Raw genomic sequence first — 20223 nt, 5'->3', positions numbered from 1 at the left:
TTTTTCCAACTCCCTGGTTCAGAAAATGTTGACCTTTCTATGCAGTTACACTAAAACCTAATTACAACTCCTCCGTCCTAAATGGAAGGCCTTTGGCATTTGGAAAGGTTTATTCTCCCTCCATCTCCTGCTCACTCTACCTCAGTTAAAGTTCTACTCTGTCAACAGCAACAATTCTCAACAGAAATTGCTTGAGCTTCTCTTTTTACCAACTGTACCAATCAATGTTCTGCTTAGTGTAGGTTGGTTTGACTTCAGCGCTGCAGGTGACAGGGTGATGGGATGGTGAGGGCACCAAGGAGCTGATATGAGCCCATGCACCTTGTGTTCTGGAGGGCAATTCATAACGCGCCTCTTCACATCGTGGGATGTGTCCATACCTGCTACGATTGGTGCTCTGAGCAGCAAATGTGGGAAGATATTGAGAGAGGAGATCTTTACCCCAGGGTGGAAGCCAGAATGTGTAAGGCACAACCCTTATATTATTCGCCTTTTACGCAGTAATTCCATTGGCAGGAGTTTTCTTGCTCCATCCAGATGGAGTTTGCAAAACCGCTTTCCTGACCACACAAATATGCTGACAATCAGTTTAGAGAGCAAACGTTATGTTGATGAACTCAACTATCTTTGTGTTGTTGCTATAGACAGGTTATTTAATCTAGGAATACCTTGTCTTTCTTGTTTGCAAAATGACTTTCAAGGTCTCTAAAGAAGGGAGCTTTGCATTTAAACATAAGTATTTCTTTGTATTTAAAAATAAGCACCATGAAAAATAAAAATGCATGGTGAATTATTGTCACTGGCTGACTTGTTTTCAGAAATATGAAGTTTGGGTAGTTGGAATCACATGAAAGTAATCCTAAAACTGAGCCTCTGGTCACTCTTTCCCTTGAAACAAATTCTCAATGAAAGTGACTTGAACTTCTCTTTTAATCATATAATGAAAGGTCATATGAGAAAGAAATCCTATAAGAAAGCTCAGTATTACTTGGCTATTACCATTTACTGAGCTAAATCCAGGCAATATATTTTGGGCCCTTCACTTCACAGATGCGCCCCAGCACTGTAAGTACCACACTTTCAGGCTCTCGCAAGCCTGGTGAGCAGGTGGCTAATCTGCAGAAGAGTCCTAGAGAAGGAACATCTCAGCAGCGAGGAGGGCGGTGCAGAGCAGCTGCTTCTCCCATCATGTGTGGTTGGGGAAAGAAATAGGTAATGCACTTTAGTTGTTTCCCTTGGGGAGGGGTATCCAATGTGCCAATGCCATAACATTGAACTCCCCAGTTGCAAGCAATTAGACCTATAATTCTGTTACTTTCCTAACATGACTAGCAAAACAGCAGCAGGCATGGAGAACCTCCCCACATGGTCACCTGCTTCTCCCTCAAATTTGGGCATTGGCATTTTTAGTAATTCATTTATTCATCATTCATATAGCACATCAATATCAAGTGCATACAATGTTTGAGCTACTATGACACAGTTAAGTCTGCCAATTCATTGAAGCACAGCAGGGCAGACTTACCAAATAAGGACAAGTCAAAACCTGTATATGCAAGAGTAACTGTGTAAAATGCAATAATGTGAGTTTACTACATCAATATCTGAAAAGGTTTCATTATAGAAGCTCTCAAGGAAACACTAGAGTAGTTTGCATCATATAATAAATCCTCACATACACATTTTCCAGTTTCAACAAATAGCTTTTCTTCACTCCATGTTAATATGAAGAAAAGCAAAGACTTCATATCATTTCACTCATAACTATTTAAGTTAAATACCAGTTTTAGAACAAAAAGGATATGATTTTTTTTTCCTGACTTAAATTTGTGTAGAATCTGGAACTACAGTGCCTGAGCATGTCACCCTGCTGTCCTTCTCAACCAGCCAGAGCAACACATTCCAACCAGGATGTCAAGAGACAACACTCTCTTCCAAGAGGTTACAGTTTCCAGGCTTATCACGTCTGAACTGGAATAGCTTATCAGTGATGGGGGGCGAGGGGGAGGAAAGTTGAAAGTCCTCTACATAACTCTCCAAGTCACTGGCCAGACTTAGTATTAATCATTAACACCCTCAGACATCAAAATGAATCTCCTGTTAGTTACAAGGAAATCGGGACTTATTTGCAGATGCCACCATTGACAGCCTCTGACCTCACGGCCCCTAAATGCATGATGTGTGCATGACCAAGAATCAATAGGGTCTACACCTAATTCTCAGGTATAATTTAGAAAAAAATAATTATTGTGAAATAGTAGCCTGGTTCCCTGTGACCACATTATAAAGTGTAATGATCAATCAGCATAACACTCATTGTGGTAAAGGAACTGACAAATTCTCCTTCCCTTCCATAAACATGTGAAAGTCTCCATAGCAGAGATTTTTCAATTCCAGCAAATGAGCATAGGAAGTGATCAACCCTCATGATATCAGCTCCATGATGTCACACCATAGCTTAGATATAAAATCTCAGAAGTTTACAAATACTAGCCCAAAAACTGACAGAATAACATATACAGTTATTTCTGCAAAAAAATTAAAAATTACTTTCATCATTTTAATGAGATTTTTAACACTGACTTAATCATAATTGGGTCCACATATGAGGAAGAATTACATTAAAGGACAGAAGAAAAATGCCACATTCAATAGTGCACTTATATTCCTTTCTTGTTATAAAGCTAACTGGTGGTTAACAGGAGGCCTTTACACACCACCATATGGGTCAGTGTATGAAACTCTTATCCAAAACTAGTCACCTCAACGCTTGTGCAATTTAAACAGTATAATTTTCCAATAACTTTAATCAAACAACTTCCTCCCTCCCCCCAACAAAGCAACAATACAAATTCAACAATACAACAATTCATTTTGCAAATCCACATACATAATGAACACAGTTTATATGTTTACCAAAAGTTCTTTACTACAGATTTTAGCTGTGGCCTCTATTTACAAAGCATGTTGTAGCTCTGCAATAAATAGCAAGAGCTGCTTATTACATGTCAGTCATCAGTCATGGGCCCTGGGTGGGTGTGGCTGATGTGCATGTAAATGGATAAAAATACAAGGAAAGTCACTCAGGAATATGCCTTATGTTGCATGAAATATGTTTAACTCTCACCTGCAATTTTTACTTTCATAACAGAATAGAAGCAAATTCTAATACAAGGGATTGTTTCAAAGTATATTCTTTATAAAAGGAAAATAATATAATCTTACCTTATTTTGGAAGAAAGATGTTTATCTTAAAAAACTCAAATTCAAAAGTAAAAAAGCCATTGGTTTTTAGTGGGAAAACAATAGTAAAAGTAAATTCCTTTCCAGAAAGAATGTCCAAACCAAAATATATATATAATATACAAACCAAATATACAAACCAAAGTCCAATTAAAAGAACAGGATGAAAATGAATGAGATGCTTCCATGACTTTGATTTAATTTGATTAAAGAAATTATTTCAATGTTTCAGGAAAGACGTGAAATTTTTTGGCAAGGGGAGTTGAAGGAGGGAGAGCAAGTGAATAAATTGTGCTCAGTTCCATGTTTATCAGATTCCTACTGGGGAGATCACATGCATACCCACCCCATGTCTGTGCTGGCTTCTGGCTGTGACCCCGCAGACACTGCACACACACCCCTTTCCTATATATGGAACTTCTCAGCTTGTTTTGTGAAACTGGGGTCTGTGGGAGTGTTCAGGCTTCAGTGGCAGTTTCTGCCAGTGTAATCCATTGGGGCTCTAGGAGGAATCAGCCATAGCTTCAGGGTGGAGTGCGCAGAGTCTGACTCATAGTGGTGATAGAACTGAACTTGTACAGGGGAGAGAGGCTCCCCATGCACCAGGGCAGGTGCAAAGCACAATCATAGTTATTCTAAGTTTCTGGGGGACACCACCAAAATCAGGGAGTAACTGAGAAATGAAAATGTTCATGTAGTATTAGAACATTAGGGGGAAAATCAACAACTTAAAAATCATCTAGGGCCTCCCCTGATGGCGCAGCGGTTGAGCGCTGGGCCGCGAAGCTGTCTACAGCCTCTGCAGCACCAGTCCAATCCCCGGCCACCGGCGAGGGTCCCACATGGCGCGCAGACCTCTCCTGCCACCCTCGCTGCTCCCCTCAGCAGTGTATTTCATCAGTCTACCTGTTCTGTTCCCTGCTCTGGCTCTGGTGAATTCTCTTACCCTCCCACGCTTCTGACTGGACCCAGTGCTTGTATAAATAAATAAATAAATCTTTAAAACAAAAAAGAATTTAAAAAAAATCATCTAATCACCATTCATTTAAAGTCATTAATTCATTTCCCCAAACTATGTCTCCAGATGTTTTAGATGATTGAGGCATTGTGTATGTACAAAATACTTTCTCTAGTTGAAATACGTCGCATTATAGCATTATGTAAGCTTCAGGCACTCATCACTGAGAATCAACTTGTCTAAGGTCCCCACTGGAAGTGCAAGTCTACCCTCCCCCACTCTGCTGTCCTCTTTACCCTGACTACCCACTCCCTCTGCCACCCCCTCCCCTTTGGACCACTAATTGGTCTTGATTTCATTCCTATGTGGTATATAGAGAAAACAAACAAATTAACTAAATAAAACAAAAATAAATGTTTGGACTATAAGAAAATATTTTCATAATCTTATAAAATAAGATCCCTAAACATGGGTAAACTTGAAAGAAAAAAAAGGTTTAAATCAGAGATTCTGAAGGTGATTACCAACACAGAGCCACTGCGCACCGCCCGGAGGACAGCCACCATCACAGGACAGAGAGCAGGACACACTAGTGAGGAGGTGGAGAAAGGGCAACAGACCTGAGGACTCCGGGTGGGAATGGGATTGGTGCAGCCACTATGGGGGAAACCATGGTAGTTCCTAAAAAAATGAATATAAACTGCCCAGTGTATTTTAGTAGATCTGCCTGTTCTGTTCCCCACTCTGTCTTTGGTGAGTCCACTCACCCCCACACCTTTGGCCTGTACCCCAGTTCTTGTATGAATAAATAAATAAATCTTTAAGGGAAAAAAAAAGATCTGAGCATCTGATATAAACATGTTGCCTGCAGTTGATAACATTTTATTGTGTAATTGACATTATTGAGAGTGTCACTGAAATGTTCTCACTAAAAAAGAAATAAACAAATTTTAAACAATGTTCTTTATCATCAGCCAATGGGACTCACTGTTATGTACCCACATCTGTCTTTTCAGACCCCTAAATTATTCATGGAGCTGGTAAGTGCCGTTTGTATGTGTGTGAGGATGAAAAAAAAATCAGCCAAGGCAAATTCAAGGGCTAAAAGAATACATCCTCTTGTTTCCTTTTGTTGGCTATTTAAAGAGGAAATCACCCCTGAGAAAAACCTGTAAGAAACGCCTCTAGTATTAATTTCTGGAACGGAATGAAACAGGTTGCTATACAAAGGGAATAAAAACTAGTAAGGCAAATTGGACTGTGATCGGGTCCTAAGGTGACATGTCCCGGAACTATAAAAGGGCAGCTCAGCCACCACCCAGAAACAGACTTGACTCCAGTCACCCCATCCATCCTGCAGCTTCAGGAGCTTCCTCCTAGGATCCCCAAAGGAAGCCACTTTCAGACACTTAAACAGAAACTCTACAATGAATGTGGGGGGCAAGCAGCGCTTGGGACTTCCACCCATTTATAGGAGGTCACCCAGCGTATATGGGGGGGCTGGAGGCTACAACACCCGCATCTCAAATGTCAAACAAATAGGGAACTACGGGGCCATGGTTGCTGGAGGGAATCTGACTTCTGCAAATGAGAAGACGACCATGCAGAACCTCAATGACCGCCTTGCAATCTACCTAGAAAAAGTGAGGTCCCTGGAGCAGTCCAACCAGAAGCTGGAGGTGAAGATCAAGCAGTGGCACGACACTAACACACCCACCTCCACCCGGGACTACAGCGCCTATCTCAGACAAATCGAGGAGCTGCAAACTCAGGTGAGGGATGATGTCTTCCTTTTCTACTCCACTTTCAGCTGCATGGGAAATCAGGAGGGCATAGACGTTAGGTGGGTCCAGGTAGACTTTGTAAAGACAATCAGGCTTAATGCCGCACCTATAAAATGGGTATTGTGTATGCTGGTGTACCTATGTGACACTATGACTTTTGACACTATGACACTATGACACTATGACTTTTTTTTTTAAAGATTTATTTATTTATTTATACAAGCACTGGGCACAGTCAGAAGCACGGGAGGGTGAGAGAATTCACCAGAGCCAGAGTGGGGAACAGAACAGGCAGAAGGACCGAAGTACACTGCTGAGGGGAGCAGCGGGCGGCAGGAGAGGTCTGCGCGCCATGTGGGACCCTCGCCCGGCGGCCAGGGATCGAACCGGCGCTGCAGAGGTTGCAGGGCAGCTTTGCAACCCAGCGCTCAACCGCTGCACCACCAGGGGAGGCCCTATGACTTTAATTTTTTTTAATCAAATTACATAGAAAATATGAAATTTTATCCTCCAGTCTTATCATCTGCACCTTGTCACTGCTTACTCATTAGAGCTAAGCAGAGAGTAAACACTTATTTTGAAAAGAGCTAAAAAAAAATTCATGTGATATGATATTAAATCTTTAATTTCTCATGTAGTTCCCATTAATTTTTGAAACCCTCATCAGTCTGGAGATTTTCCTGTTATCATTTATGTAAATATTGTAATAAACGTGTTAAAATATTGTGTCATGGATTTCCGTGACAAAGTGATTCAAGGTGGAAATAGGGGGAAGAGGACAGTTCTTCAGGAGAGCTGGATGTTTAAATGTCCTGTTGCATAACCTCAACATCATCCAGTCCAGAAATTACTTTCTCAGCCATAAAATGTTCTATTGCCCCCAATTCAGATTTATTGCAATCATATCAAAATCTGATAACCTGGAAAGATCATCTCTGTTTTATCAATTGTGTGATAAAGAAAAAAAAGAAGACTTTACTCCTAGTTGAGTATTTCAGATATGACACAGAGCAATCACTCTGCTTTAAAATTCTTATCTAATCAAGGAGAATGTCCCTTTCATTTTCATTTCCATTTTTTTTATTTTTATTGGACTACCATTAATTTAAATCTTTGTTCACTGTCTTCATTTCTACTTTAATGTTCATATCCAACAAAGATCACCAACTCACCATAAGTCTTTTGTGTCCTATTAGACATGTGATTGAACTCTATAGAAATTCCTTTGAGGTTTGGGGACTAATGGGGATTTGAGGGAGTGGTGTCTAAATTGCTCCCTGTCACCTCTCGTTCTTCTCAGACTCACACTAAGAACAAAGTCAGCCAACCCTTTTCCCCTTTCTGTCTCATGAGTCAAGTTTCTGAGCCTATTTTGGACCAAGCGCAGCCATGGCTTCCACGTAGCGGGGCACAACCAGTGTCTGCTACAGAGACACATTAATGGTATTTTCTACAATGTCATGACTTTGATCCATATGAATTTTAGACAGCTCACCATTGGTGACTGCTTCTTAGATCAAGCGTTTATCCATCCTGATAGCCTCAGTATCTAACACAACCCCCACCACACAATAACTGCCCAGTCACTCAGCCAATAACCATTTGTAGATACGAACAAGGTGCTGGCCACAGGGGAAAATGGTGATGAACATGTTTTAAGGGGAAACAGACATGGACAAAGGCTAGAAGGGGTCAGTGCTAATGGCAGGAAGGGCTCTGCAGGGCAATGAGAACACAGGCAGCTCACCCATTCTGTCTTGAGGCTTCCTTGAAGCCTAAGTGTAGACATGAAGAAGGAGTTCACCAAGCAAGGGATCTAAGGGAGTGGTGGGGAGTCTTAGGAAGAACAACTCCAAGGCGGGATACTCGATAAGGTTTGATGAGACTATTGAATTAAATTCTCCTGTAAAATTTCAAGAAGACTGGCCTAACCCTGACAACTAGAATTGCATTTTATGACTCTTAATTAAATACTCATATCATGATTCTCCCTTTCTATTTTAGAGTGGGAATCCTTGAAATGAACACTATCTTTGATATTATACTGGTTCTTTCTGAGATAAGGCAATTATTTCAGCTCCTGCCCAGCTAAAAATGTCTTTTTTTCCTCATATATTTTCCAGATTAAAGATGCTCAGCTGAAAAAAACCCAATTAGTTCTGAACATTGATAATGCTAGACTGGCTGCTGAGGACTTCAGAGTGAAGTAGGTTCTCTAATACCATGTAAAACTTCTGGAAAAGAATTTTTTTAATGGTTCTTCATGACACTCATCTTTCCCTGTAATTGTTGGTGCAGGAAGTACCAGTAAACATTTTCAGAACCTTGGGGTTGAAGGGTGGTTGGAAGCAAACTGATGTTGTCCAAGACAGAACTAGACTTTTCTCTCCCCCATCCTAAATCAGGGTGACTCAGTGTGTAACTGACACCTATGGTAGCTCCCACTGTCCTCACTGTTTAGCTTGGTGGCTAGAACATTTTAGTAACCTGGTATCTACCTTTTCACCCACTGAACTGAGTTCTGCCCTTTAAATTAATAATTAAGCAATTACAACTCCTCTTCTGCATCAATCATGCCTGCCCTTGTGTTCCCCAAGTGAGTCATTCATGTCCCTTCAAGTGCCTACAAGTTTCAGGGGTTCTTAATGCTTCCTAGCTGGTCAGTGTTCAGACCAGTGTTTTATGGCCTTGGTGACCAAAGAACTAGGATGATGACTCAAGCAGTTCAAATTGTGTTCCCTCTCTGTAGTCACCTTCCACAACCATGACACAGATGGCTCCTCAGAAACTGACACTTCCCCATCCTGAGTTTGTACAATATGCTGGCACTACCAAGCCCTTTATGGCTTAGAAGCATAACAGTTTATGCTACCAGGGAGCAAAAAAAAAGGAATGGTAAATCAGATTAGAAAATTAAAGCAATAAAATATCATTAATTCAATCAGCATGTCCCATTGCATTATCGTTTTTTGAAGTTTATACTTTAGTAAAAAAAAAAATAGGTCTATAGAAATTCACTTTGGGTGTATCCACTTACAAAGTAATAAAAATAAATTAACATGTACATTCATTAAGTAAATATGACTTACCATTACTTAACATTAATAGTGAGAACCCTTTTGCTAACAGAGTAATTAAAGAAAAAGATTTTATATTTCTAAGATATTCTAGAATGTAAGGACTTTCTAAAATAATTCCAGCTTGTTTTCTTACTAATCACTGCAAATCACAGAGATTATATTAAGGAGCAATTTATGTGATCCCTAGGTTCTCATGAACATTTTTGGAATGTTTAAAGAAAAACACAATAATGTATTAAAATCAATCTCCCATACTGCATAAAAACCTATTTCATGATATCAAGATAATTTCCACAATGACTTTAGAGGAAAAATTATTGCTTCATATTAATTAATTTACAGGTTTGAAACAGAGAGAGGGTTTCGCCTATCAGTGGAGGCTGATCTCCAAGGCCTGAATAAGCTCATTGATGATCTAACCCTGAGTAAGACAGACTTGGAACTTCAAATTGAAGAACTGAATAAAGACCTGGTTCACCTCAAAAAAGAACATGAGGAGGTGAGAAAAATATTCAGAAATGGTATTGGCAGGGATGGAAAGGCCATAATAATAATGGTAACAATAATAAAAATGAAGGGGGGAGAGGTGATGGTGGTGGTGGTGATGGTGAAAATGGCAACGAGTAATGTTAACCTTCACTTCCTTTGAAAAGGTTACTCTGGGCATTAGATGGCATGGAGGAAACAAATAGAATATTCTGGACCATAGAAACCCTACCTAAGTTACCTTCTCTCTTTTTTAACTCATTCCCAAAGACTGATTATGTCTATTCTGCTCAGCCTCCTCTGAGAATATGCTTCAAATGAAAATTAATGCAGATTCTCACTCCTGCAGGAAGTGGCCGCTCTCCGCAGGCAGCTGCGAAGCACTGTCAGCGTGGAGGTGGACGCAGCTCCATCTAAGAACCTCGGTGCCATCTTGGAGGAAATGAGGCAGAAATATGAAATCATGGCCCAGGCCAACCTTCAGAAGGCCAAGGATCAGTATGATTCACAGGTAACAGTGTCATGCTAAAAGGGTGAGCAAATGTGTAGACATAACATCCAAAAAGTGGTGACTCATGTTCTTTCTTTCTTTCCTGACTCGTGTGTTATTTTCATTTGGGGAACTTTAGATTTCCATGCTGAGCAATGAAGTCTCAGTGAGCAGTGGAGAGTTAAAAGAAGCTGAGAGTCAAATAAAGGTGCTGAGACAGAGCTATCAGACCCTGGAGATCGACATGCAGTCCCAGCTCAGTCTGGTAAGCACAGCTGACACCAATCCTCAATGCAGTGTCTCCTGGGTGCTTGTGTTAAGAACTCAGGAAAGGCAAAGACACCTAAGAAATGACCCACCCCTTGCAGAGTTGGCAGGGAAACAGGTCAGGCAAGTGACTATAAATCAAAGATCAAAAGAAGACAAAGAAAAGGGCAAAGTACAGCAAGGATGCAAAGAAGAAAAGTAGATCTGGAAGACTTCACAGGCATTTAAACTAGATCAGAAAAACTAAAATGAATTTTTAAGCTGGAGAATAGGGGTACAGACATTCCAGGCTGCGCAAATCCATCAGTTCAGGATGAATTACACTATATAACACCCCTCAATCACAGTGACTTAGAACGACATTCTGCTCATCATGGGTTAGCTATGACTCTGCTCCATGACATTCCCACCCCAGGGGTGAGGCTGGAAGAGTAGACCCCACTGGGGCTTAGAAGTGTTGTGAGAGAAAGAAAAGAACAGTGTCTGTAGCATGTGATAGCTCTTAGAAAAGATATCCATCAGTCTCATTTACATTTCATCATCCAGAGAAAGATACGTGACCTAGTCTGGTGTCAATGGGATGAGAAAGTGAATCCTCCCCGTGGGGGGATGGACAGTTAAGCAACTGTTGAGAACAACAATGCAGTGCATGCATCGTGAGTGCAAAGAGCGAGTGCAAAGCCAAAAACAAACATGAAAACCCAAGCACTAGTGGTCTTAGCTGACTGGCTTAGATTAGTCAGATAGAAAGAGTAGGGGGGAAGCTAGAAGGTGTATGATGCTCACAATGACTAGCTGCAGAAATTCTCCAAAGAAATTAAAATAGAGCCACCCCTAAAATCAAGTCCTCCACAGAGAAACATCCACTTTTTCTTGTGTTCATAGAAAGAATCTTTGGAGCGTAGACTCGAGGACATCAAACTTCGCTACAGTAACCAGTTGGCCGCCATCCAGGGACAGCTAACCTTCCTAGAGAAGCAACTGATGAAGATCCGGGGTGACATAGAACACCAGACTGCAGAGTACAACGCTCTCTTTGACATAAAGACCCGGCTGGAGCAGGAAATTGCCACTTACCGCCGCCTTCTGGAAGGGGAAGAAATGTAAGGTTCTCAGAATAGGATAGGCACCACTGTCTACGTGCCATGCTGCTTTAATGTCCATACACCAAACCCTGTCACTCATTGCACCAGTGCAATCCCCAACACCAGTACAAACCCCAGCACCAGTGCAATCCCCAGCACCAGTGCAATACCCAGCACCAGTGCAATACCCAGCATCAGTGCAATCCCCAGCACCAGTGCAATCCCCAGCACCAGTACAATCCCCAGCAATCCCTGGCTCAAATACAATCACTCACACACCACCAACACAACAACAATATCCCAAAAGTACACACAACCCAAATAGATCAAGTACAATCTTTGCACTTGAGGTTGTCCTGGGAGAAAATGGTTATACAGGTGATACACATCATGCTTACGTAAATGTTTATGATTAATGCATAATTGAAAGCACAATCATTTTGTAGAATTCTCATTAGGAGGTTAGGAATCAAAAAACAGTCCCCCAAGGTCTGTGGGGATCATTCGGAGGATCCTGGACATTGCAACAGTGACTATCTTTAAATCCTGCACCCAGGAAAGTCAGCAAGTGGAGATTAAACTTCCACTGCAATTTTATATTTTAATTACTAAAGCTTGCAGTATTGCTTTGCAGGTCACTTGTGAGGCTGTGTATTTTTCAAGGTAAAAAGTCAGACTCTCAAGTTGGAAGGAACCAGCAGTGCAAAGGGGAATAAAAATGTAACACAGCATTAAAAGCACATCACTCAGAGCTTCTCTGGAAGCAAAAAAGGCAGGACCACACTTTCTTTCCAAAAGGGTAATAACACCTTTTTTCTATTTCTTTTTTCTTTTCCTAAAAAAAAAATAAAACAGAGATACAAGTTTCCCGGTAATGACCCTGGAACACAAAGGTAAGCATTTTAATATTCATGCATTTTCCTTAAGACTGAATTTTCACTCAGCAACTTACCATTTACCTGTCACGGTGAAAAGTAAAGAGAGATGAGTTTTTAGGTGAGCAGATATCACCCCAGGGGTTCTGGAGACCAGGCGCATCGCATGGAGACCCTTCCTATGGGAAACGTGTCATGGCCCTATAGCCAGGTGCCTCTCTTATCTTGTGCCCTGACTGTCCCAAGGTGTGCTCAGAGCCTGAGAAGGAAAACTAGGATAAAAATGAGCATTTTGCCTAATTCAATATTGCATGTTTCTGTTGGGAGTGGGAAGATAATTTGTAAATTTGAAGCTAGTGACACATTTTCTTCTTCATATATTAATAAAATTTAAGAAGAATAGGTTCAATATTTTTCTAAAGGAATTACATACAAAATAATTCTGAGCTGAATTCTATAAATCAAGAGAGTCATGTGTCTGAATTAACATGTTATGTTTCAGATCTAATTTTAGATGTAAAGAAAACCAAGAAGATTAAGCATGTCGTGCAAGAAATAGTGGATGGCAAGGTTGTGTCATCTGAAGTCAATGAAATGGAAGAAACTATCTAAAAAGCTGCCTGAGGAGACACTGCTGAGGTTTTAAAAGAGTTGTAGCTATAATTGTTGCTCCCAACAAGAACGAGGCCATCAGAAAGTGCTGTGACTGCTTGTGGTGTTTAGAAAGGGGAAAAGTCCACTTACCAGCATCTGTAATGAATATTTTACTCAGAGGAAATCCCACTGACCTGAAAAACTGAAATCCTAGGACATTTAGAACATCCTTACTGTCATCTCCACCATGAAGTACGGTAGTTACAAGCTATAGACCCTCGTAATATCAATTTGTTAAGGCTTCTGAAAATTATAGCACATTTCAATGTACTGAACCTCACAAGCACAAGAGTCCATGAAAATCACAAATTTTCCTATGTCTCTCATTTTTGCCATTTCTGCAAATTCTCCTTTCAGGAGCCAATTGCTTGGTTCATTCCATGTCCTTTTGGCACAGTTCTGCTAGCTCTGAGTGGGATTTACTCTTTTTCAAGTTCTACTCAGTTTTTGTGATAATTTGAGAGTCAATTTTTAATCATAAATGCTGAATCGAATAAAGCACACTATGCTTGAAATAGTAGATTAAAAGCAAAATTACTGACACCCTCCTTGTGACCTAATACCTCTTGATATGAAAATAAATCATACACAAATCATCAGCTGCTCTCTTTATGTAGTGAATGGTTGTTGTGAAATGTTTATTCTGCGGATTCCCTGGACTCTACAAAACTAGAAAACAGTTCTTTGGAGCAGTTCACCCTGGCTCCAGTCACTTTATGCTCAATTTACAGAATAAGTTTGCCAACAAGCTTAAGATCTTTTTTATTTCATACACCTTCTATATATTAACAGCTATCAAAGACAATTATTTTTACTCTAAAAACTCTAAAATAGTTAGCCTTGCCTTCAGAGAGGAAAAAAGCCACTGAAGAAGAAATATTTCTCCTTTCAACTTCTGAAATTGCTCCCCATTCACAATTGGATTCAGAATAAATGTCAAAGCATGTCAGAAAATTAGAGTGAAGTTGTTTTCAAATGAAGTGAACTTTAAATAACACATTCAAACCTATTAAGGATGAAGTTCTTTCAAGTGGAAAACTGTAGGCGAGCAGGGATGAAATTGAGCCAAGTGCTAGGCTAGAACTCAGGATGAAACATAAATTAGGCACCGCCCCTGTCACCAGGTTCTGGGGTTCCTGGCTTTGGGGGTTCCTTGGTTCTTGATTATGGTGTGAGAAGAATTCACAGCCATGTCTTTAGCAGAAGCAAAAGCAAATTTTACTTAGAGATAACAAAAGGGCACCCAGGGAGAGGTCCCTGGATGGGCAGAGTCCTTGGGAATTGTGGGGGCTCCAGCCTTAACTGGGGTGCAGGAAGTATGTTCGTTTGCATATATCTCTTCTCCAATAAGGGAAAAGGGAATTGTAGTTGGGAGGCTGGCATCAGGGAGGACATCTTGCTATTTGGGGTGAGGGCCAGGGGGGAGGAGAAAGGGTGAGGATGCGAGCACTGGCAGAGGGGGATCCAACTCCAGGTCTAGGGTTCCTCAAGTCTCAGTCTGTCCTCCTGAAGACAGAATAAAGACAAGTAGGGACTCTGGAGTTTAATGACCATGAGATAGAGGCAGAGAAAGAAAAACTCCCTGGAAAATGGGTTCCTGGTGAGGGGGAGGAGCTGCTGGTACCACAAACCTCCCTCTGCCCACAGCTCCCAGGCACCGAAGCAGCGGCACCAGGTCCACGTCCACGTGCATATGTGTGTGCGTGTGTGTGTGCATGTGTCAACATCAGGGTGAGGGTACCCTCTGGCTGTGTACACATCTATGTTGGAGTCTGGTACTTAATATACCATATAACTTACCTTTCTATCCATACTCATTTTTTTAAAGATTTATTTATTTATGCATACAAGAACTGGGTACAGGCTCCAGAGGTGGGGGGAGGGGTGAGAAGATTCACCAGAGACAGAGTGGGGAACAGAACAGGCAGACTGACTGAAATACACTGCTGAAGGGAGCAGCGGGCGAGGCAGGAGAGGTCTGCTGCGCCATGTGGGTAGCTGCCTGGCCTGGTAGGGGATCGAACTCATGCTGCAGAGGCTGCAGATAGCTTCAGAGTGCTGTTCTTAATCGCTTGGCCACCAGGGAGGCCCCCCCATACTCATTTTTTTAATGTTGAAAAAAATTCCCCAAGAATAACAGACTTTCCTGATTTACTAAGAGACAAATCAATTCAACAAGTACTTATTGAACTGATTTGGTCCAAGACACTGGACAAATGGACTAAAATTGAAGTAGAATTGATCTACTAATGGCTGAGCAACACTTGAATACTTTCACACTGGCTTGATTGAAATGCTTGATTTAATTTCCCAAAAAGATCAAGACATTTTGACATAATGCAAGTTATAGAACAACTAGAGGCTTACTTATATGATCTCTGCTATTGAAGAAAAATGTCCAAAAGCATCCAGTTACTGTTCAATATTGAAAGCAGATAAAATACCAAAGAAGAAACTATAACGAGAGCTCCATTTAAAATATATATATATATATATATATAGGTTACAATTCTTTGAAGCACAGTTGGCAAAACGTTCACAAAAGTTTTAAAAAGTAACACCTCCTGGTTTGTTTCTATTACAAACTACACTTTTTTCATAGCCTTGAAGTGAAAGGGTGTCTAGCTTCTTAAACTTGGGGCTTTAGAGTCACTTCTGAATTTGAACCCTGAGTTTCCTCTTTCTCCTGATTGATAATGGCAATGAAACCTGAAGTTTCACATGCTGTCAACACATGTATTGAGCAAGCACATCATCCTCCAGTGTGTGTGGCAGGAATACACGTAGGCGCTGCGGGTTGAGTATGGAACAATCAGGTTAGACCACTGAGCTCACCGGGTTTGCCAAGAAGGTCCACTCTTCTGCACAAACAGGAAGATCTGCTGAAAATGCTACAATAGTCTACTCAGAAACGACATGTTTCAGTGTTTGAGAGGTCTTTCTGAATCAGAAAAAAAGAAACCATGCAAGCTCCCAACGACACGGTTTCAAAGTCCCTGAAAATTCAAAGCCTGAACTAACCAGCTGCCAACGTCCACCCACGGGGCATTTCACGCTGCTTCTGTGCCTCTAGAGGGTGGGCTGGTTGGCGCATATCAAGTTTTCTAAAGGAAGCAAATAGGAAATATGAGCGAAGAACGTCAGGAAGCTTGCAGTTTAGGAAGAAGCCTTTACTGCCTCCCAGGGCGCTCGTGTTTTCCTACAGCACACAAGGCGGTGCTGACCACACAGGCGGTAGAAGCGTTTGGGGAAGAAAAATTCCTCGTGACAACCGACCTCCCCCCGCCACCCACATTCCTGTATAGCAAGTACGCAGTGGGCACCATTATTCGATTATTTCTATGCCAGTGGATTTGCAACATGCATAAGTCAATTACGAGCTCAGGTGGCCAAAATAAGGGGGGAGGGGGCACTAGATTTTTTAATAGAGTGACCTTTTCAGCAGCAACACCCATTTCACGACCTATGAAGGGCTGGGCTTTCCTCCCCAGGCTGCGCGTCTCCCCCAGGAACCCCCCCTCTCAGGGAGCAGGCCAGCAGGCGACTCCGGGGGCATGTCCGCTTCCAGCATGGAAGGGGCTGTAGGGGGGGCGGGGCAGCTGTGGGGCAGGCTTTTCTGCTGCTTCCATGTTTGGGTCTTGCTCTGGCTTTGGGGTGGCTTTGGAAGTCCCTTAGCAGGAGGTTGGGCACTGCTTGCGAGGGAGACCTGGAAATTGGGGGCGCTCGGGAGGCGGTTCTCTAGGTATCCTCTCCCGCAGTGATGGAGCCCTTTCTGGTTGGGAAAAGGAAACCATGCAAGATCTAAATGACAGATTGGCTTTTTACCTGGATAAGGTTCGAGCTCTAAAAGAAGCTAATTCTGAGCTAGAAAACAAAATTCGAGAACGGTATGAAACACCAGGATCTGGAGACCCTGGGTCACAGAGTGATCACAGTAAATTTTTTTTTCACATTTTATTTAAATTTTATTTTTTATATTCCCCGTACAATTACAACCCCCTTATTCTGACCCCAAGCCCTCCTTTCCCCACCCCCCACCCCCCATACAGTGTCTCTGGTTCATAGTTTTTTGTTGATTTTGATATTTTCTTTCTTATAGTTATTCTTTTTCCTGGTCCCTTATTTAAGTTTTCTAGATTCCTGCTATGAGTGAGACCATCCGGTATTTTTCTTTTTCTTTCTGGCTTATTTCGCTGAGCATGATCCCTTCCAGCTCCATCCATGTTGCTGCAAATGGCATGTGTTTATCTTTTTTGATTGCCGAGTAATATTCCATGGTGTATATGTACCACATCTTCTTGATCCAGAAATGCAAATGGCCAACAGGCATATGAAAAAAATGTTCAACATCACTTGTAATCAGGGAAATGCAAATCAAAACTACAATGAGATACCATCTTACACCAGTGAGAATGGCACATATTAAAAAAACTAGCAACAACAAATGTTGGCGAGGGTGTGGAGAAAAAGGAACTCTCCTGCACTGTTGGTGGGAGTGCAAACTGGTCCCACCACTATGGAGAGCTGTGTAGAGATTTCTGGACCTACTAAACATAGAGCTCCCATATGATCCAGCAATTCCACTCCTAGGTATTTACCCAAAGGACACAGAAACATCAATTCCAAAGAGCACCTGCACCCCTATGTTTATAGCAGCACTGTTTACAATAGCTAAGCTTTGGAAACAACTCAAATGCCCTCCTATTTTCTCTTATGTTTTCCTGCCTTCATTGATGCAAATATTTCCCACCTCTGCAGTTCACATGCTCCATACTTTAGTGGTTTGGTAAAGCACATTAGGTATTCTAGGAAGTAATTATACTCAAACACAATTCACATTACATTTCTGTAATTATAAGTCTCTTAATCCTAGGGCTATGGATCACCATATTTGTAATTGGCTATTGACGCATCATTGACTCATAATGAAACCTTACAATTCCACCAATGGCCTAATCCTCAACCTTTCAAGTGTCAAAATGAATTAACAATTTTTTTGCCTGGGAGTTAAATAACTCTTTTCCTGATGACACATAACATTAAAAGACTAAACCAGGTGTTGATTTTTTTTAACTCCCTTCTCCTTTCCCCTACTCTATCCTCACAGACTTCGGGAAGAAGTAGGTCCTTTTTGCTCCACAAAATTTTTTTAAGGAAAAAAAAATCTACTCTCCACAGAGATAGTATAAGCATCATAATCACTTTTTAAATATTTAGAAAGGCAAATGTTTTTGATTTGGCACAAAACACCACTATATTTCATTTTCATTGAATAAAATGCATTTTTAGAATGCAAAAATCACTTTTGGAAGTTTAACTATCAGCCAATATCTACTTTAGATGCTTAAGAGCAACCAATTTTGGATATTTGCAACACTAACCTTCACCCCCTTCACTCAGTTTTTATCTTTAGAGCCAACCAAAATTCGAAAAATCAAGACCATCACGCAAGAAGTGGTGAACAGTGAGGTGGTCGCCTCCCAAGTTCAAGAAGTTGAACAGCTGATGTAAGACTGTATGAGACCTGCCCAGGGCTGGTTCCTCATAAACAAGAAATTTACAAGTAGAAATTTTTCCTTTCAGAATCCATGCTGTATTAGTTCCATCCCTGTTTTTGTCTGATTAATGTTCTTTGGACCTGCTCTCACTGAGTCTTTTTTTATCCTCTGAAGCAGCCTACAAAGCCAAGTCATTAGAGCATGTTGGTATTTATAGTAAATCAAATTTGCCTCCAGTCTTTCCGGACCTAAAATAGTCTTTTCAAAAACTTTCTTCTAGGACCTCCCCGGTAGCGCAGCGGTTGAGTGCTGGGTTGCAAAGCTGCCCGCAGCCTCTGCAGCGCCAGTTCGATCCCCGGCTGCTCCCCGGCCACTGGAGGAGGGTCCCACATGGCGCACAGACCTCTCCTGCCGCCCGCTGCTCCCCTCAGCAGTGTACTTCGGTCCTTCTGCCTGTTCTGCTCCCCGCTCTGGCTCGGGTGAATTCTCTCACCCTTCCGCGCTTCTGACTGTACCCAGTGCTTGTATAAATAAAAATAAATAAATCTTTTTTAAAAAAAAAACTTTCTTCTAGTGATACTTTTTAAATCATAAAATTTTGATCAGTACTATTGTTTTAGTAACTAATTTTAATAAAAGGTGAATAGTAATAATGTGAAGTGTCTACGCTCTTGATTCCAACAAAAAAATTCTTTTAGAAGTCCTGTCCTTTCTACACCAGCCCATCCAGGTCACACCAAAATCATATCCTCCCCTACAGGGAATAATATTTGTCCTGTTCCTTTTCCAGCATCATTTTCCATTCTGTCAAGAAATAGGGCTTGAGCTCCTACAGTGTGCGAGACTGAAAGTTCAGCAACCAGTACGATGTGGTCCTTGCCATGAGGAGCTCACAGTCAAGGGCAGAGGTGGAGCCACAGGGAATGGTGCTAGAGCAAGATGGGGCAAATAGAAGCTCGGCGGACAGGTGGAAGAAGTAAACCATTGTTCAGAGGGTAACAAATGCTTCTCACAGAAATCAACCAGGCAGAGAACAGAGAAAGGGAAGAGAGAAAATACTATGAAAAGACAGAGGCACATGAACAAATATTGCTTTAATGTCCTTTCTCCTATAGGGCCCTGGTAGAGCCCAAGGTGGGGTTTCCAATGGGGTGAATCAGACTCATAAATCAATAGCAGGTGTCATGTTTTCTGGGTTGGATCAAAAGGTGACCAAAGTCTAAACCTAAGTAGCTGACATTTCAGTCTGGGTTGCCAAACCCAAAACCCTATAAGGAAGCTAAAAAACAGGATTTAATGATATAGAGCCTGGGCTCTGAAGCCAGAATGAGTTCAAATCCTCACCCTGCTATTTAGTACTAAATAACCTCTGTGTCCTTCAGTTTCCTGATGTATAAGGGGGAGAGGGAATGACGATTAGTTAAGGAAATATGCATAAAACACTAGAACAGTCCCCAGCACCTAGCAAGTACACAATATCTGTGTCCTTTTATTATTTACTCGATGGAACCAAATCGGGATGGAGAAAGAACTGAGCAGCAAGGAGTGTCAAAGGAAGCAGAAGGAGGTAACAGCATCTTTCAGATCCAAAGTTGAGTGCAAAGACCTGTGCCTTTTTAAGCTGACTTGAGATACAGCTCGCTGAAGTCACCCTTCCTGTTACTACTTCCTACTGGTTACAGGGGCTCCAGTCACCTCAGTTTGTTAGGCGTGGCTACTCAGCTGCCCCCCACCCCAGCCCTCAGAGGAAGAGGACCTCACCTTTCCAAATGTAGGGGGCAGGAATGACACAGTGCAGGTTTT

At 41.5% G+C, this 20223-nt stretch overlaps 1 protein-coding gene across 1 annotated transcript; it reads left to right on the top strand.

The window, feature by feature from the left end:
* Positions 1 to 5757: 5757 nt before the first annotated feature.
* Positions 5758 to 12880, top strand: KRT20 (keratin 20; the record flags this gene model as incomplete). Its single annotated transcript, XM_084237984.1, has 8 exons — positions 5758 to 5973; positions 8109 to 8191; positions 9408 to 9564; positions 9901 to 10062; positions 10181 to 10306; positions 11194 to 11411; positions 11502 to 11626; positions 12771 to 12880. The coding sequence occupies 8 exons, from the start codon at positions 5758 to 5760 to the stop codon at positions 12878 to 12880; spliced, it is 1197 nt and encodes a 398-aa protein (XP_084094110.1).
* Between the last annotated feature and the right edge of the window lie 7343 nt (positions 12881 to 20223).

The sequence above is a fragment of the Talpa europaea genome, assembly GCF_964194135.1.
Source record: "Talpa europaea genome assembly, chromosome: 7".
Taxonomy (NCBI): domain Eukaryota; kingdom Metazoa; phylum Chordata; class Mammalia; order Eulipotyphla; family Talpidae; genus Talpa; species Talpa europaea.
This window is presented reverse-complemented; position numbering and strand designations above follow the sequence as displayed.